The sequence below is a fragment of the Brienomyrus brachyistius genome, unplaced genomic scaffold, assembly GCF_023856365.1.
Source record: "Brienomyrus brachyistius isolate T26 unplaced genomic scaffold, BBRACH_0.4 scaffold214, whole genome shotgun sequence".
Taxonomy (NCBI): domain Eukaryota; kingdom Metazoa; phylum Chordata; class Actinopteri; order Osteoglossiformes; family Mormyridae; genus Brienomyrus; species Brienomyrus brachyistius.
In genome coordinates, this window is record NW_026042489.1 from 193,233 (window position 1) to 213,717 (window position 20,485).

Here is a 20,485-nt window from a genome sequence, read left to right on the forward strand (position 1 = left end):
CGGCGTCTCGTCGGGCCGCAGGACGAGCGTCCTGGGGTCCTTTAGGGGGTAAATGTAGCCGTGCTTCACGATCAGATTCCCCACATGAAGTGCCTCTGAAAACACACAAAGTGGTCACTCATTTCCACGTAAACTACTCAAAGCTCAAACAAATCCACTACTCGTAGCCCAGATTTAGGCATAGTAATTCTCTAAATTTTTGTCAGTGGAATACAGTAGAACACACGATAACTAGAAACTGAGTAGGCATATTATATTTTATTTTACGGTATAGCAAGTAACTGGAAAAAACGTTGACATGGTGCACAGAATAAGCCGCGGGGATGGTGCATTCCTCATCGGAACTATAATTAATTACGAGTAATTGGGACTTTCCACTTTCCGGCTGCCTCCGCGGCCATTGGCAGTCAGGCGCTCCCGGGGGTTTCAGACCGGCGCAGCAACAGCGCTGCTAGGGGGAAGCCTAGTGTTTACAGGGAGGGGTAACTGCTTACCGGGGCAACAGGTTTTTTGCCCATTCAAGTCTGTTAATGCATCTGCCATCTACTGCCTAAAAGTCCCCTCCTTTCCATTCCGACTTCTTTTCCAATCTGGGCTGTAAATCAGGGAAATCTGCTCCCTTGCTATTTAAAACCTCATCTGCATCGCCCGGGAATTCAGGACAACAGCGTCTTGCAGAAGTGCATAATGAGGGAGACGGATAGCGATATTTCTCCAGGCATGACTGACTGCCTCTGGCTATCAGCGAAGTTTGCATCGGGACTATCAAACCGTACAGCTCAGCATGCGTAGCGGCGCGACTCGGGACTGGCCTACAGATTATTTGTACTAATAGCCTCTCAGCAGAAAGATAAATAATTCAGCAGATAAATTGACGCCAGGGGAAGAAAATCCCAAAAGCTTCAGGCGAATGGGGTGTCTATGTTATGGACAAGCTCAATTCTGACATTTATTAATTCACAGGCTCAGCAATATCAATGGAACAGAACATGCTTCTGTCAGACACGTGAATTGCATATGCTTACACATAAATGCAGCTAGGCTAATCTGTTGTATGGATGACAAATTCTATTACTTCATTTGTATTTATTATTCAAAAGACTCGTTTATTTCTGTTATTTTATTACAAAAAAAAAAAAACCTGATGACGTCTTTCGCCAGCAGGGGCGCCATCGTCGTCACGAAGGGAAAAAAACAATCGATTAACCTCACATAAGAGCACCAGGTAACGCTTCCCTACATACTTCTCGGCCCTACCTTCTTCCATGATGGAGTACTTCTGAATTAGCCACTCCACGATATCATTTCCTGGGAAGGCATAGCGAGGAAGGCATCTAGTTAGAGTCGAGAAATGCATTAAGCCGTCATAAATCAAAAACGCTGAACTCGATAAATAAATTACATAAATAAATATGAGCGCAAGGAGATCGATGACAGTCTTAATGCACAGGATTCCCGAAGACCGCCGATGTATGGGCTTTCCTGTGAAGGGCTTAAATGACCATTAGGACCCGGCCCCCGGGACACTGCACGGCCGGGTGTAAGACAACCCGGGCGGCATGAAAAATTATTTTTAAAAAGTAAAATATGTATCGTGCACCTGTCATCGCATGTGGAATCACTGTGATTAACAGTCTTTGATTCTTCATCTTTATCCCCATGTCGGGATCTTGCATCGCCACAATGACTTGTTCAATCTGGGATAAGAAGAATAGTCAAAATCGTGAAATCAAGGTGACGACAGACATAGTGAAAACGTTCAACCTAGTAATATAATAATTGCTTAATGTGTGATTTGATATGTAATCGTTATATTCATCATTAAATCACCGGAGAGACACACTCATATATTTAGGCATATATATAAGTAAACTACAAGGTTTTTCCTCTGACTATCTTAACTGCACGTCAAAGACGTTATCGGATATTCCCGACTACAGACTTTCGGTTTGATCATTTATTCGCGTTATTAATTCGGCTCCTGATTACATTAAACTAAACATGCTCAGATTGTTACAACCTTTGCTTGTCGGTTATTTTTGGGATCTTTCTGGATGGGCTCAAGGCGGGGTCTGTAAGCACAAGCAAACTGCCAGCACTTTTGTTTTACATGAAAATAGTTTGATGTCGGCCTATTGCGTTATTGTCTGGCTATAATTTGGAGGCAATATTAAACAATAGGCCCATATATTGTAAATATACATGTTGTGTTGTTTTGTTGTTATCACAAACGTATAGCCTGATCATAAATTTCATGGATACCTGGATGTTGTATGTTCCATTATATTTATGAATGAATGATTTATGTGAAGTCTGGCTTAGATTCGAGAATTAATCATATAGATTAAAAAAAGTTTTCATTTAAAACTTATCTCATATAATAAAATCCTCGTCCGAACGAACATATGTCAGAATGAAAAAACATTTAAATTATTTTTGTGATGCATCAGTATCAATAGCTACAACGTCATAACAGATATAGATATAATGCGGTTCATACTTTTGAAGTTGATGCGTATCTCCCGAAAAAAATCAACTCCAGAAGAGTCCGCGTCTGTAAATGCCTGAACTTCGGAATCGATCCTACCTTTGTTAGGCGCGGCATCTGTGTCTTGCAGCTGTTCCCTTGGATAAAGATGTTAATTGTCATGCTTACAGCATCTCGATCTCCGGCGTTTGTGAAGTTGGGATTGATGCTGTCCTGTGTTTTTTTTTTCCTTCCACACTTAAGCTCTGCTTGTTACTGCCCCATAGCGGAGCGCAAGTGAAACGGACTACCGGAGATTTGCACTGTTTTTCTGTTAGTGTGTATAATCAAAATATGACTCAGTTTGGCCAGTTAGAAAAATATGATAATAGAAAAGTATTCTTTTCCTCTCACTTTTTTTTCTTGATTTAATTACCGACTTCACGTACTTACACTGTGTCCCGTTGCACGATGTAATATTGCGAAACTATGATTTTGTGGCAGTGTTTTGTAAAGGAATTTTCCGTTTAATCATCGTCTTAGTATAAAGCTATATGGTTGTTCTGGTATCAGTGGACGTACATTATGTATTTTTTCTTCTCTTGAGCACCATGGTCATGACATGAAGCTCAGTCATTGATTACTCGCAAATGTTAGTAGTCATCCGCTGTTTATCTTGAAGATGTAAAAGTAGTGCGCGTACATCTCCTCGTTAGTATAGTGGTGAGTATCCCCGCCTGTCACGCGGGAGACCGGGGTTCGATTCCCCGACGGGGAGAGTCTGCATCTTTTTGCCTCGGTCTCAAAAGGCACCAAGCTAGAACCGGCCCCGTGTTAGTGGAAACGGGGCTTGTGACTTGTACTCATGCATAATATTCTGCGGGTCGCTCAGCAGCGCAGCATATGAAACTAGACTCGGATTGTAAGTGTGTGGTTTTGATAATTGATGTATGGATGGATGGATCCTTAATAAGAGATATAAACAATAAGGTCCAGTCGCCAACTAATCATGTAAAATACGTCATAAACTCATGGTTGTTAAACCCAGAATAAAAATGAAGACGTATAACTAGGAAAGTCAACTTGCACATTTCAATTTTGGTTCGATATAATCACGTTGTCCTTAACCCTCCAGTGCAGGAGGGGACGGTAATGCGCATCGAATGTTTCCGAACCTGTGTGTGATACAACCGAGGAAGAGCCGATGACTTCGGGGGAGGAGGGGCAGGCGACTCGGAAGAAAAAGCAGCAGAACCCAATGCAGCCTGTAGCCCATTCAAAGGCCTACTGTTGGACCTCTGCTTATTTTGCAATACGTCTTTAGTACGGACTGAAAAATGTCCGATTTCGATGAGTTTGAGAAGCAGTTAAGCGAAAATCGGCAAGGTAAGTTTGGCTTTGAAGATCGGTGTATGCTCCCTGTTTTAGGGTAATAAAGTGGCCGGCGTGTCCTAGCGCCGAGGATGGTGCGGAGGGCACTTCTGCTGGTTCCGAAAAGAAAAGCGCGGCTGGGAAATCGGTGCCTTTTATCCGAGCGCTCGCCGATTCTGAAACCTGCCCGATTCTTCTTCTCCCAGCTGCCGCAGGATCCCCGAAAACTGACCGCTTTGGTAAATCAGTGACATTCTTTGCTTGGCATTGTTATAGAGATCGCTAGGCCTGCATCCATCAGTGCCCGGCGTACATAACATGGACATTTCAATGAAACGTTATTGGGGTGCACTCGATGTGAAAGCCTGCGGTTTTATTTATTTAATTATTTACCATTATACACTTGGATCATAAATTGTGACCCGCGTATTTTCATTCGCAGTAACACACTATGCATGGATGTTTGTTGCAAGCGTTATATTTTCAAGATCACGTTTAAAGTTTTATGCAAATAAAAACGACCGCGACCACTTGATTTAAAGTCCGCACTTAATAACAGTGTTAGTTACTTGGTTTTTAAATACTACGACGAGTTTTCTATATAATGATATGATTTTGTCTCTTTCCGATGCACAATAGCCTTTCCCTTGGGTCCGAAATGCTGGCCCTGTCATCCGTACAGAATAAGTCTTTCTCACACGATCGCCGTTTCTTCATGATGTATAGACTCTAAAAATCAGCCGCGTTCCCTGGAATCATAACAACTGCTTTTAGGTCGTTATTGCAAAGTCTTGCACCTGTATCTACCTTTACAGCGGATAGCAGTAACTAACAATGATGTACAGTTATATAACAATACACATATAACTTCATTAAAGTGCAGAGAATCCAGTAAACTGAATAAACTTAAGCCATACTAACGCAACTGAAATATACAACATGCGTTACAACGGAGTCGAAAGTAGGATTGATTTATGTACCTATCAAATGGCAATCTTGTCATATCAGCTCCTTATCACTAAATCACTAAAATGTCATTCGAAACGACCTGATTCGGCTAGACGAGCACTAAGTGCCGCCGTGTTTGATAAACTAGCAGTTCCAGTCATTCATATCTGCGCTCTGACTATGCCTGCGATTGCGGTAATTGGTTATTACCGATTTACGTAAGATGCATTGGCCGCTCCGTGTCTGTACTTTTGCAGCGGTGCATTACCGTAACGCTGTTATAACTGATGCATGAAGCTGATTCCTCGAGCAGCACCTGCGTTTAAATGCTTCACTGAAAACTGCACCTTCAGGGATTTATTTAAGCTTCTATATGAAGGACCTGCTGGGATAGAAAGGTGATATTTTATTGCTAGTTTAATAAAGTGCTGTCTGTCAGATTGAAACGATATTAATTACCCATCCATCGTCCAACCAGTTATCTTAGTCAGGCTCCCCTGGAGCCTATTCCAGGCAAATTCCCCATACAGAGAGCAGAGGCAAAATTCAGGCCTCCAGACTCGGAGGCGTGAGGCAACTGTACTCACCACTGTGCTCCTATATCATTAATTAGTCTGGTTATGTTTTTATTGTTTCACAACAGACTGACATTCAAGGGGATGTCCTTGTGCCCTTGAAATTATTAGCCATTGAGAGATGGGTGTGTTTGTTTCAGGAGGGTGTGATTGAATATGTGAATTGAATGGAGGTGCTTCATTCTGGTGAGGAAACTGGGGAGTTAGACCCCGTACCACATCTTGGTCTCCGTAAGTGACTTTTAAGGCATAGCGCTGGGTCAGTCAGCATCCAGCACCCCAGGGAAGTTGGTAATATGATTACTCTGTGACTCATGGGCTTCAAACCCACAACCATCCGGACACACATTCATAATCCCTCTGAGTTACACATCTTGGATTTATCGAAATGGATGGTAGGGGGGCAGTCATGTCGCTCCGCCCACCGTCTCACTGGTACCACGGTGTCGTCCCCCAGAGCGGGAGAAGGAGCGACACAAGAAGCGTAGCCGCAGCCGGTCTCTGAGCCGTGGCGAGAAGCACCGCCGCTGGAGCAAGGACTCCAGGGGGCGGAGTCACGAGAAGCGCAGCAGCAGCCGCGACCGCAAGGGTCGTGACCGACGGAGCAGCTCACGCGAGCACAGGTACCCCCCCTCACGGTCCCGGTTACAGGCACTGAAGCTGATATCTAGCATGGTTTGAGGCCTCTTAACAAGTTTCTTTCACAATCAACCAATTGGTTTCTTCGTGGTGGGAAGGGGGACTGTACCCATATTAAATTTTAACTGGCGTTTATAAGTAGCCCCCGCCATAGCGATGGGACCTCAAAGCCAGCCTAAAAAGTGGCGCATGGTCACACCCTCATGACCTTAAACTGCCTGCGATCCAAAGTTAAATGTAAACATTCTGCCATCTGTTTGTTTTTGCCAGATTCTGAGTGTTTACACTGTATTGTTTGGGGAAAACAACCTTCTGTTTTGTGTTTGGGCAGCTACTCTCCTCGGAGAAGCCGTAAGAAAAGGACATACAAGTACTGGGATGTTCCCCCTCCGGGATTCGAGCACATCACCCCCATGCAGTACAAGGCAATGCAAGGTTTGGATGCGACGCTTCCATGTGTGCTAGTTCAGTATTGCAAGGTTATGGTATATTGGTTGCAATGAAAGCATTTATTCTGGAGTGCCCTCCTCCCCCCTGCTGGTCAAAGAGGGAATAACACTTGGGATGATTTCAGACAGTGTGAAGAGAGCTTAAACCTAGGGGTTAGAAGCAAATGAAGGCGACGATCCGGATGTTCTGGCCGTCCCTGGTTGGGGTCTTGAAGCCCTTTCTCCTCCCCACAGCTGCAGGGCAGATCCCCACGATAGCTTTACTGGCAACATCCACCACCAGCGGCGTGGCAGTGACGCCCACCCAGGTGCCGATGGTCGGCAGCCAGATGACCCGGCAGGCCAGGCGGCTTTATGTCGGCAACATCCCCTTCGGCCTGACGGAGGTGAGTCCAGGCAAAGTCCCGCGTTGCCTTCTGTCATGCATACTGGTGTCATGTGTAGCTCAGTGAGTTAGGACACTGAGCCGGTCACAAGAAGGTTGTTGGTTCAAATCCCTTGGGCAGCAGAGTGATTTCACCATTGGGCCCCCGAGCGCAGCCCTTAAGCACTATTTGCTCTAGGAACTGTCTGGTCCTGCTTCTTCAATGAAATGTATGTTGCTTTGGATGAAAGTGTCCGCAAAATAAATAGATAAATGTACTAGACTTGTCAGTCATTTTTTTTCTCGTTTGCCTGTTTTGATGTCTTCAGACGTCTGCCTGTCTTCATTCAGTGTGTCTGCCTGTCTTTTTAGGAGGCCATGGCGGATTTCTTCAATACCCAGATGCGATTGGCTGGCTTATGTCAAGGTCCCACCAATCCCGTCCTCGCTGTTCAGATAAACCAGGACAAGAACTTTGCCTTCCTTGAAGTAAGAGTCTTTCCTGCCTAATGGCTGCTGTGTCCAGGCGGAGACCGCAGCCTTCCCTGATTAACGACGTTCTTCGTTCTGCCCTAGTTTCGGTCCGTGGATGAGACCACGCAGGCAATGGCCTTCGACGGCATCATTTTCCAGGGTCAGTCGTTAAAAATCAGGCGGCCCCACGACTATCGCCCCCTGCCTGGCATCTCAGAGCAGCCCGCCTTCCACGTACCAGGTCCGTTTTGCTTGTCGCCGTCATAACCTTAATCTTTATTTACCTTTGAAGAGCCGATCGGCAAGGCCAGTTTTTTGTACTCGTTACGGACTGACTGTCCTTCGCAAGCTGCGGATGTCTTGTCATATAAAGAGGGAGACTTTCACTTTTATTTACTTAATGTTGTAAATATTTAGCAGACAGTTTTATCCAAAGTGAAGAATGTTTTTTTTTTTTTTTTTTTTTTTGAGAAATCAGGGTCAGCCTGTCCCTAGAGCAAACTCGCCGGCCCAGTGGTGTGATCACCAGTGATGTGAACCAGTGATCTTCTGATGATAACGCTGGCATCCTAACCAGCTGAGCCACACACACACACACACAGCTCAGTCACTCACTTCTTACTGTTAACATAGGGGTGTTGTGTGGCTCTGTGATGTTTGCCCATGAAAAGAAGGTTGCTGGTTGGCAGGGTTGGCAGAGTGATTTCACCACTGGGCCCTTGAGCAAGGACCCTAACCCCCAAATTGTTCTAGGGTTGCTGGCTCCTATTCTAGTTAAAAATTCTGGACACACCTACTGAAAATGACTTGTTTTTCAGCAAGATAATGACCCAAAGCCCACCTTGAAGGTTATGCAAGTAGCTTATTACCTTGTGAACTAGGAAAGAGATGGTCCCCACAGCCCCCCAACCTAAACTCTATAGAGCTGGTTTGGGATCAGTTGGATGAGAGTAAGAGTAAGGTAGCCAGCTTGCGCGCAGAACTTGTGGAAACTCGAGGACTGTTGGAGAAACGGTCCAGGTGGGTACATATGTTAGCTGGTTGAGTCCGCAATGCTGTCATCGAAGCCAATGGCTCCTATTTTGAAGAGACAAAAATTTTGTCTTTGCAGTACTTCATATGCATAACTTCCATGCCCAAAGGCCTTTTACTATAAGGTGAATAACAGCTAAAATAGAGACAAATGCATTAAGAGCAGGTGTGTCCATACTTTTGACTGGTGCTGCATGTGTCAGCATCTCCCATGGAGAGCAAGATGGGAGAGACAAAAAACAGTCGTCAAACTGCCCCAGTATTTAGGTATTTTTTTGCTGGAGTTACATTTATCTGATATTATATAGGAGATAACGACGTCATACTGATTTGAAGTTGGCTTATTTCACTCGCGCCGTTTGCTCGTGGTCATTATCCGGCATGTTGACGGTTTGCTGTGATCGGCCGGCTTTGGGCGCCGTGCCGCTCTGTCTGCAGGGGTCGTCTCCACCGTGGTTCCAGACTCGCCACACAAGCTCTTTGTCGGAGGCCTGCCCAACTATCTCAGTGACGATCAGGTACCCCGCCCTCAGTCTCTGTCGCCGGGGAGCCGACCCACAACCCTCCTGTGTTTCTGTCCCACTGCTGCACGTGGAACTCAAGCAGGCATGCACACACACGCACACGCACGCACGCACGCACGCGCACGCACATACATACATAAAATAAACACTCGTCTCTGTGTAACTGATTAGTAGGAAAAGAAAGCCTGTCAAAGTTACCTCACCGCTTAAAATTCATTACAAGATACTGGGGGGTCAAATGTCAGCATCATGTTTAAAGCTAGCTGCTGAAAATAGCCGCACATTTGAGGTTTTTTTTTTTTTTTTTTAAAGATATTCATGGGATTTATTAAACATTTATTAGACATGTAGGTAATGAGTTGACAGTTACATTACGCTCATTGTTTATCCAGCTGTAAATTATGAAGATATTGAGACCCCGCTAATGTAAAAGGTACGTTTCCCAAAACCTCATGTTATCGACTTGCATAGTTGGAACCATTCAGTTGTTATCTAATGTTGTTAGCAAATAACCTTATTAGCAACAAAGGCTTTGGGAAACGTGCCTTACAGCTGGCGGCTTGCCAAACCAGTCACGTAGCCAGTCCCTGTGCTGCCTGTTGCTGGGTACCCTGGAATATTTGTATATCGGGTTAATTGCTGAGTGTTAGTCGGATGAATCAGCCGCGTCGTTTTGCTGCATGAAAATTTAAAATCGAGTCATCTGCGCGTCACCTAACTGACGAATACCTCCACATTGCCGTACACCTGTGTTTGCCCAATCCCAGTCCTCGGGGAACCGCCGACTGTCCACATTTTCGCTCCCTCCTAGCTCCCAGCCAATCAGGAACACCGAATACCTGGTACAGGTGTGCTGAGAGGAAGCAAAAACGTGGACTGACCGGGGGGGTACCCCCGAGGACTGGGCTGGGAAACACTACCATAGACTGTGCTTGAAATGTGGGGGAGATCGACCAAGTCCCCAAACGCTTCAGTATTCGCAGACGTGCCGTGTCTCACGTCCATGTCCGCACACTGAGAACGATGACTTCACATCCCGTTAACAGCGATGGGGAGCTGCGGAAGAATCGTTCCCTACATTGCTGTGTCGCTCGAAAGGCAGAAAATACTTCGGACCTTTTTCCTGGTGAACGATTATCAGCTTCACTGGAGTTTTCACATCGTGCCCCATGCCCTATTCTGTTATGACGTCAGTGATGGATAATATTACCATAACAACATGCACAGATGAGGTCGTCTTACTCTGAAAGTGTTGAAAGGGTCACATTTTAGACATTTTCTACTTCTCATTAGCATCTTTTATGATTTTTTTTTTTTCTTCCTATATCGCCACCCCACTGAAATCGGCCCATTATAGACATAATCCATACAGGCATTTAATAGTTTACCTATTTATTTTGCAAAAGTTAATCGCAAAACGTTTTGCGTCCACCCCTGCATTGTAACATTTTGAGCTCCGGTGTCCCACTCACTTTAGCCTAAACTGTTAAAAATGGCAAGACTCAGCCCACAAGATAGTGATCGCGGTTTCAGTGAAAGGTAAGTGAGAAGTGCAGTCAGTTTGTTTTTCTTTGATTTTTTTCCTCCTTTTCGGATTGTCATCGTAATCTTTCTTATCCAGTGTGAGTCACATGTAATCCAAGTCAAGAGGAAGGCTGTACCAAAGCAGCACTGGGGGGAGAGAGTTTGAATCCAGCAGAACTGTTAATGTATTTCACGTCAAAGCCAGTAAATGTGCCATAGACAGGTGAAATGGAAACCGCTGCTTGTATCCTGGTGTTTACATTTTTTTTGCAGTCCCTGCTACCGCTTTGATACTTACAGCTCTTTCATTTTTGTTCCCCACTTTGTCCCCAGCTAGGGGCCTGTAAGATCGTTAAGTCTTCGCTCATAATTTGTTCAGTAGTACTGACCTACTGCTGCCATGCCAACATGTAACACAAGGCAAGTAAGACATTCCGTCCCTCGCACGGATATCCTCCCTGTCGACGGCCTGCCCCTGTGGGGGGGCTCTGTCCTGGAGTGCTCTTAAGCATATGGGGTCCTTTTTTTGGGGGTTGAAGGCTGGGGAGAGACTTATTATGCTGATCACAGGGTATAAATTTGATTTTTTTTTTTTTTTGCCCCTAAGAGAAGGTAGGAGGTAGCGCCCTCTTGTGGCTGCCAGTGTCCCAGGTGACTCCTTTCTGAAGTCAGTGGTTAATGCGGCTTTACAGTAGATTCCTGTAGAATAAGTGAGGAATGATGTTAGCAGAGCTATTTCGTCCTGTTTGGCTTCAAGCCGTGGCCCCTTTAGCAGGACCCTGTGGCGGCTCTTAGCTTTACCTGTGAGTTTATCTCCTGTAGGCTTTGTCCCTCTAATTAACTGCACCAATGTGGTTCTTGGTTTTAAGAACAGGAAGTCAGTGATTCGGCTGGGTTTGTGTTCTGCCGAGTCGCCCCCCCCCCCCTCCACATTGTATACATGGAACACTTAACATATAATTAGCTGTTTTTATTTAGTTTTTTTTTTATATACCATCTAGCTTAATTATTGTGGCCCTTAAAATCAGATGCAACTCGGTCCATATTTCAAAATTCGTAGTTGGAATTATCAGAGAACTTGATTAGGAATTCAGTTGTGTTGTATATGCTGTAGGATGGGGGGGGGGGAATCTGTGTTATCATTCATTGACAAGAATCAAAATAGTTACTTTTGTACGCTCCCAGTAAGTAAGTCATGCAGAAAGGGCACAGGGGGCTTTGAGCTCTAGTGTTGCACCGTAATGTCGAGCCACTTGTCATAAAGCCATTTTCCTGATGTCTTCACTGTTTCCTCATGTCGTTTTGCAAAGTTTAACATGCTGCTTCTCCCACAGTTAAGATTAGCATTTCTAGCGAGGCGCCGTGCCTGGACTGTCGGGCTAATCGCCCCCCCGCGTCTCCTCCTCTTGCCCAGGTGAAGGAACTCTTGACGTCGTTCGGACCTCTTAAGGCCTTCAACCTTGTGAAGGACAGTGCCACGTCACTGTCTAAGGGTTATGCTTTCTGTGAATACGTGGACATCAGTGCCACTGACCAGGTGCGTGAGGTGGGGCAGCAGCTGGAAGGTCTGGGGTGACTCGGGGCTTCCGGATGGAATTGCTGACGCTTGTGTGGGATGCATCCCGCAGGCCGTGGCTGGACTCAATGGCATGCAGCTCGGAGACAAGAAGCTCATCGTCCAGCGGGCAAGCGTGGGGGCTAAGAATGCCAACGCTGTGAGTATTTGCCCTCGGCTGCCGCCTTTCTGATGTCCTAAACCCAACTTGGTTCCTGGGTGCCTCCCAGGAAGCTTAATGCCCCTATTTCTTGGGTTTATTTGGGTCCATGTAAATTTCTCGCTGTTACTCGAGACGATTGGACGATCAGGGGGTATCTGACACTCTTGTCGCCCCCCGGGACAGACGGCCATCATCGAGACGCCGGTGACGCTGCAGGTTCCAGGGCTGCAGCGGCTGCAGAGCTCCGGCATGCCCACGGAGGTGCTGTGCCTCCTCAACATGGTCATGCCCGAGGAGCTGGTGGACGACGAGGACTACGAGGAGATCCTGGAGGACATCCGGGAGGAGTGTTGCAAGTACGGCAACGTGCGCTCCATCGAGATTCCGCGGCCCGTCGATAGCGTGGAGGTGCCTGGCTGTGGCAAGGTGGGACCCGTACTCTCCTGTACCAGTGGCAAAAAGAAGACCTCTGTAGGCACTAAACACAGGCTCATGGGAGCATTTCTTGCACAAAAGTGTTTTGAAAACGGAATAATTTTTTGTGTAAGAAAAACAATCTGATTGGTTCAGATAGACGACGGACGATCTGATTGGTTCAGATAGGCGACGGACGATCTGATTGGTTCAGATAGGCGACGGACGATCTGATTGGTTCAGATAGGCGACGGACGATCTGATTGGTTCAGATAGGCGACGGACGATCTGATTGGTTCAGATAGGCGACGGACAATCTGATTGGTTCAGATAGGCGACGGACAATCTGATTGGTTCAGATAGGCGACGGACAATCTGATTGGTTCAGATAGGCGACGGACAATCTGATTGGCTCAGATAGGCGACGGACAATCTGATTGGCTCAGATAGGCGACGGACAATCTGATTGGCTCAGATAGGCGACGGACAATCTGATTGGCTCAGATAGGCGACGGACAATCTGATTGGCTCAGATAGGCGACGGACAATCTGATTGGCTCAGATAGGCGACGGACAATCTGATTGGCTCAGATAGGCGACGGACAATCTGATTGGCTCAGATAGGCGACGGACAATCTGATTGGCTCAGATAGGCGACGGACAATCTGATTGGCTCAGATAGGCGACGGACAATCTGATTGGCTCAGATAGGCGACGGACAATCTGATTGGCTCAGATAGGCGACGGACAATCTGATTGGCTCAGATAGGCGACGGACAATCTGATTGGCTCAGATAGGCGACGGACAATCTGATTGGCTCAGATAGGCGACGGACAATCTGATTGGCTCAGATAGGCGACGGACAATCTGATTGGCTCAGATAGGCGACGGACAATCTGATTGGCTCAGATAGGCGACGGACAATCTGATTGGCTCAGATAGGCGACGGACAATCTGATTGGCTCAGATAGGCGACGGACAATCTGATTGGCTCAGATAGGCGACGGACAATCTGATTGGCTCAGATAGGCGACGGACAATCTGATTGGCTCAGATAGGCGACGGACAATCTGATTGGCTCAGATAGGCGACGGACAATCTGATTGGCTCAGATAGGCGACGGACAATCTGATTGGCTCAGATAGGCGACGGACAATCTGATTGGCTCAGATAGGCGACGGACAATCTGATTGGCTCAGATAGGCGACGGACAATCTGATTGGCTCAGATAGGCGACGGACAATCTGATTGGCTCAGATAGGCGACGGACAATCTGATTGGCTCAGATAGGCGACGGACAATCTGATTGGCTCAGATAGGCGACGGACAATCTGATTGGCTCAGATAGGCGACGGACAATCTGATTGGCTCAGATAGGCGACGGACAATCTGATTGGCTCAGATAGGCGACGGACAATCTGATTGGCTCAGATAGGCGACGGACAATCTGATTGGCTCAGATAGGCGACGGACAATCTGATTGGCTCAGATAGGCGACGGACAATCTGATTGGCTCAGATAGGCGACGGACAATCTGATTGGCTCAGATAGGCGACGGACAATCTGATTGGCTCAGATAGGCGACGGACAATCTGATTGGCTCAGATAGGCGACGGACAATCTGATTGGCTCAGATAGGCGACGGACAATCTGATTGGCTCAGATAGGCGACGGACAATCTGATTGGCTCAGATAGGCGACGGACAATCTGATTGGCTCAGATAGGCGACGGACAATCTGATTGGCTCAGATAGGCGACGGACAATCTGATTGGCTCAGATAGGCGACGGACAATCTGATTGGCTCAGATAGGCGACGGACAATCTGATTGGCTCAGATAGGCGACGGACAATCTGATTGGCTCAGATAGGCGACGGACAATCTGATTGGCTCAGATAGGCGACGGACAATCTGATTGGCTCAGATAGGCGACGGACAATCTGATTGGCTCAGATAGGCGACGGACAATCTGATTGGCTCAGATAGGCGACGGACAATCTGATTGGCTCAGATAGGCGACGGACAATCTGATTGGCTCAGATAGGCGACGGACAATCTGATTGGCTCAGATAGGCGACGGACAATCTGATTGGCTCAGATAGGCGACGGACAATCTGATTGGCTCAGATAGGCGACGGACAATCTGATTGGCTCAGATAGGCGACGGACAATCTGATTGGCTCAGATAGGCGACGGACAATCTGATTGGCTCAGATAGGCGACGGACAATCTGATTGGCTCAGATAGGCGACGGACAATCTGATTGGCTCAGATAGGCGACGGACAATCTGATTGGCTCAGATAGGCGACGGACAATCTGATTGGCTCAGATAGGCGACGGACAATCTGATTGGCTCAGATAGGCGACGGACAATCTGATTGGCTCAGATAGGCGACGGACAATCTGATTGGCTCAGATAGGCGACGGACAATCTGATTGGCTCAGATAGGCGACGGACAATCTGATTGGCTCAGATAGGCGACGGACAATCTGATTGGCTCAGATAGGCGACGGACAATCTGATTGGCTCAGATAGGCGACGGACAATCTGATTGGCTCAGATAGGCGACGGACAATCTGATTGGCTCAGATAGGCGACGGACAATCTGATTGGCTCAGATAGGCGACGGACAATCTGATTGGCTCAGATAGGCGACGGACAATCTGATTGGCTCAGATAGGCGACGGACAATCTGATTGGCTCAGATAGGCGACGGACAATCTGATTGGCTCAGATAGGCGACGGACAATCTGATTGGCTCAGATAGGCGACGGACAATCTGATTGGCTCAGATAGGCGACGGACAATCTGATTGGCTCAGATAGGCGACGGACAATCTGATTGGCTCAGATAGGCGACGGACAATCTGATTGGCTCAGATAGGCGACGGACAATCTGATTGGCTCAGATAGGCGACGGACAATCTGATTGGCTCAGATAGGCGACGGACAATCTGATTGGCTCAGATAGGCGACGGACAATCTGATTGGCTCAGATAGGCGACGGACAATCTGATTGGCTCAGATAGGCGACGGACAATCTGATTGGCTCAGATAGGCGACGGACAATCTGATTGGCTCAGATAGGCGACGGACAATCTGATTGGCTCAGATAGGCGACGGACAATCTGATTGGCTCAGATAGGCGACGGACAATCTGATTGGCTCAGATAGGCGACGGACAATCTGATTGGCTCAGATAGGCGACGGACAATCTGATTGGCTCAGATAGGCGACGGACAATCTGATTGGCTCAGATAGGCGACGGACAATCTGATTGGCTCAGATAGGCGACGGACAATCTGATTGGCTCAGATAGGCGACGGACAATCTGATTGGCTCAGATAGGCGACGGACAATCTGATTGGCTCAGATAGGCGACGGACAATCTGATTGGCTCAGATAGGCGACGGACAATCTGATTGGCTCAGATAGGCGACGGACAATCTGATTGGCTCAGATAGGCGACGGACAATCTGATTGGCTCAGATAGGCGACGGACAATCTGATTGGCTCAGATAGGCGACGGACAATCTGATTGGCTCAGATAGGCGACGGACAATCTGATTGGCTCAGATAGGCGACGGACAATCTGATTGGCTCAGATAGGCGACGGACAATCTGATTGGCTCAGATAGGCGACGGACAATCTGATTGGCTCAGATAGGCGACGGACAATCTGATTGGCTCAGATAGGCGACGGACAATCTGATTGGCTCAGATAGGCGACGGACAATCTGATTGGCTCAGATAGGCGACGGACAATCTGATTGGCTCAGATAGGCGACGGACAATCTGATTGGCTCAGATAGGCGACGGACAATCTGATTGGCTCAGATAGGCGACGGACAATCTGATTGGCTCAGATAGGCGACGGACAATCTGATTGGCTCAGATAGGCGACGGACAATCTGATTGGCTCAGATAGGCGACGGACAATCTGATTGGCTCAGATAGGCGACGGACAATCTGATTGGCTCAGATAGGCGACGGACAATCTGATTGGCTCAGATAGGCGACGGACAATCTGATTGGCTCAGATAGGCGACGGACAATCTGATTGGCTCAGATAGGCGACGGACAATCTGATTGGCTCAGATAGGCGACGGACAATCTGATTGGCTCAGATAGGCGACGGACAATCTGATTGGCTCAGATTGGCGACGGACAATCTGATTGGCTCAGATTGGCGACGGACAATCTGATTGGCTCAGATTGGCGACGGACAATCTGATTGGCTCAGATTGGCGACGGACGATCTGATTGGCTCAGATAGGCGACGGACGATCTGATTGGCTCAGATAGGCGACGGACGATCTGATTGGCTCAGATAGGCGACGGACTATCTGATTGGCTCAGATAGGCGACGGACGATCTGATTGGCCAATCAGATCGTCCGTCGCCTATCTGAGCCAATCAGATCGTCCGTCGCCTATCTGAGCCAATCAGATCGTCCGTCGCCTATCTGAGCCAATCAGATCGTCCGTCGCCTATCTGAGCCAATCAGATCGTCCGTCGCCTATCTGAGCCAATCAGATCGTCCGTCGCCTATCTGAGCCAATCAGATCGTCCGTCGCCTATCTGAGCCAATCAGATCGTCCGTCGCCTATCTGAGCCAATCAGATCGTCCGTCGCCTATCTGAGCCAATCAGATCGTCCGTCGCCTATCTGAGCCAATCAGATCGTCCGTCGCCTATCTGAGCCAATCAGATCGTCCGTCGCCTATCTGAGCCAATCAGATCGTCCGTCGCCTATCTGAGCCAATCAGATCGTCCGTCGCCTATCTGAGCCAATCAGATCGTCCGTCGCCTATCTGAGCCAATCAGATCGTCCGTCGCCTATCTGAGCCAATCAGATCGTCCGTCGCCTATCTGAGCCAATCAGATCGTCCGTCGCCTATCTGAGCCAATCAGATCGTCCGTCGCCTATCTGAGCCAATCAGATCGTCCGTCGCCTATCTGAGCCAATCAGATCGTCCGTCGCCTATCTGAGCCAATCAGATCGTCCGTCGCCTATCTGAGCCAATCAGATCGTCCGTCGCCTATCTGAGCCAATCAGATCGTCCGTCGCCTATCTGAGCCAATCAGATCGTCCGTCGCCTATCTGAGCCAATCAGATCGTCCGTCGCCTATCTGAGCCAATCAGATTGTCCGTCGCCTATCTGAGCCAATCAGATTGTCCGTCGCCTATCTGAGCCAATCAGATTGTCCGTCGCCTATCTGAGCCAATCAGATTGTCCGTCGCCTATCTGAGCCAATCAGATTGTCCGTCGCCTATCTGAGCCAATCAGATTGTCCGTCGCCTATCTGAGCCAATCAGATTGTCCGTCGCCTATCTGAGCCAATCAGATTGTCCGTCGCCTATCTGAGCCAATCAGATTGTCCGTCGCCTATCTGAGCCAATCAGATTGTCCGTCGCCTATCTGAGCCAATCAGATTGTCCGTCGCCTATCTGAGCCAATCAGATTGTCCGTCGCCTATCTGAGCCAATCAGATTGTCCGTCGCCTATCTGAGCCAATCAGATTGTCCGTCGCCTATCTGAGCCAATCAGATTGTCCGTCGCCTATCTGAGCCAATCAGATTGTCCGTCGCCTATCTGAGCCAATCAGATTGTCCGTCGCCTATCTGAGCCAATCAGATTGTCCGTCGCCTATCTGAGCCAATCAGATTGTCCGTCGCCTATCTGAGCCAATCAGATTGTCCGTCGCCTATCTGAGCCAATCAGATTGTCCGTCGCCTATCTGAGCCAATCAGATTGTCCGTCGCCTATCTGAGCCAATCAGATTGTCCGTCGCCTATCTGAGCCAATCAGATTGTCCGTCGCCTATCTGAGCCAATCAGATTGTCCGTCGCCTATCTGAGCCAATCAGATTGTCCGTCGCCTATCTGAGCCAATCAGATTGTCCGTCGCCTATCTGAGCCAATCAGATTGTCCGTCGCCTATCTGAGCCAATCAGATTGTCCGTCGCCTATCTGAGCCAATCAGATTGTCCGTCGCCTATCTGAGCCAATCAGATTGTCCGTCGCCTATCTGAGCCAATCAGATTGTCCGTCGCCTATCTGAGCCAATCAGATTTTCCGTCGCCTATCTGAGCCAATCAGATTGTCCGTCGCCTATCTGAGCCAATCAGATTGTCCGTCGCCTATCTGAGCCAATCAGATTGTCCGTCGCCTATCTGAGCCAATCAGATTGTCCGTCGCCTATCTGAGCCAATCAGATTGTCCGTCGCCTATCTGAGCCAATCAGATTGTCCGTCGCCTATCTATACCAATTTTTTGTGTTTGTGAAAACGGGTCTTTAATCGGGGAAACGGAGCGGGTAGAGCAGGACGGAACGCAGGCATTGACAAACTACAATGACGGACAGGGCAAACAGGTAAGACCAGGACTTAAAATAGGTCATGACTAATCAAAGTAATCGGGCAAAGCAGGAGACGATCAGGGAAGCACACGTGGGTAATCAGGGGGCGTGGCACACACGAGGAGCGGACAAGCCGGGCATATATGTATATCTATATAAAACCTCATTAATGAGGGACAGGGAACAGAACGGACAGACAGAACTGGCACAGGGGAAGGAGCCAGGACAAGACTTGACATAAGACAGGAAAGGCAGAGAAACAGATCAGAAAGGGGGACACGGAGGGAACAGGCAGGACAAAAGGACCGGGAGTGAACGAAGGGAACATCGGGGAAAGAGGAGCAGAAGCCAGAGGGACGAGGGACAAAGAGAGGAGGGACAGAGACAGGAGGAACAAAGCGAGGGGGAGCAGAGGCAGGAGGGACAAAGACGGGAGGCCAGGGAGAGAAGGAGGGGGAACCAAGAGGAGCCCGAGGGAGACCCAGCGGGCGACGGGAGGCAGCCGGAAGGGCTGCAGGCGGCCGGGAGGCCGGAGCCGGAGGGGCCGAGGAGATGGGGTGAGGGACAGACGCAGGGACGAAGGAGGGAGTCGGAGGGGAGACCAGGGAAGGGGACGAAGGAGCTGGAAGGGACCCTGGCGAGGGCAAGGAGAGAGGGGGAGCCGCAGCAGACGGCGACGTCCTCCGACACGCCAGAGCGGGAGGACCAGCAGGCGAATGAGGAGCCGCCGTCGGGGGGCCCGCAGGCAACCGATAAGACGCCGGAGGAGGGACCGAGGCAGGGCGACGAGGCCGCGGAGGGGGACCCGCAGACGACAGCCGACCCGGAGGGCCAGGACCCGCAGGCGCCGACCAAGCCCTAGCGCCGGCGAGGGAGGGCGAGCCAGGGGGCTGGGCGGGTGGGACCCCAGCCGTGCGTCTGTGTCCTCTCCCCTTATGGGACACAGACATAAGGACCCGTGGCCGGGGTCGGGCTCGTCGGGGTGAGGGTACCAGAGTCACAGGGGGAGAAGGGACTGGAGTGGGGCCAGGGACTGGAGCTGCAGGCTGCAGAGGGGGCGCCTGCCCGGGAGCTGCAGGCAGGGAAAGCGCCTCGGACGTGGGCGCGGTAGCTGCAGGCAGCGGAGACGGCTGCTCGGGCTCTGGGGCCGCAGGGGGCACTTATTTTATTATATAAAATAAGTGTCACACAACCGGGGTGACATGCCTTGCCTGCTTGTGGGATGAGGAAGACTCAGGGACTGGAAATGGGATTAAAACTGAAGATGTGCTCATTCCTTTGTGTATTTACAAATTTTCCTTCCGTCAGACATGAGGAGTTTGCTGCTATATTTGGCACTAATAGAGATTCTGATGCTGCTATTTTTATTGTCTATTAGTTTGTTATTATTTACAAGTTCTGTTGTGTTTTTGCATTTTTCTCTTCTGGTTAATTAACTGCTGTCTGATTGCTGTGAAGTATGAGTGTGGTGAGTAAGACTCAGGGACTGGAAGTGGGATTACAACTGAAGATAACATGCTTATTCCTTTTTGTATTGTTTACAAATTTCCTTCCGTCAAACATGAGGAGTTTGCTGCTATATTGTGCACTAACAGAGATTCTGATGCTGCTATTTTTATTGTT

The 20,485-nt window shown here is 48.6% G+C and overlaps 1 protein-coding gene and 1 non-coding gene across 2 annotated transcripts; both read left to right on the forward strand.

The window, feature by feature from the left end:
- The first annotated feature begins 3,173 nt into the window (after nt 1-3,173).
- On the forward strand, nt 3,174-3,245 carry trnad-guc (transfer RNA aspartic acid (anticodon GUC)). The gene has a single exon. It is a non-coding gene; the product is annotated as a tRNA-Asp (tRNA).
- A 482-nt stretch (nt 3,246-3,727) lies between these two features.
- Nucleotides 3,728-8,844, forward strand: LOC125728236 (splicing factor U2AF 65 kDa subunit-like; the record flags this gene model as incomplete). Its single annotated transcript, XM_049005287.1, has 8 exons — nt 3,728-3,853; nt 4,045-4,077; nt 5,819-5,984; nt 6,332-6,435; nt 6,684-6,835; nt 7,186-7,302; nt 7,390-7,528; nt 8,758-8,844. Coding segments are annotated over exons 1-8 (847 nt in total), but the record flags the coding sequence as incomplete, so codon positions are not given.
- Nucleotides 8,845-20,485: the final 11,641 nt, after the last annotated feature.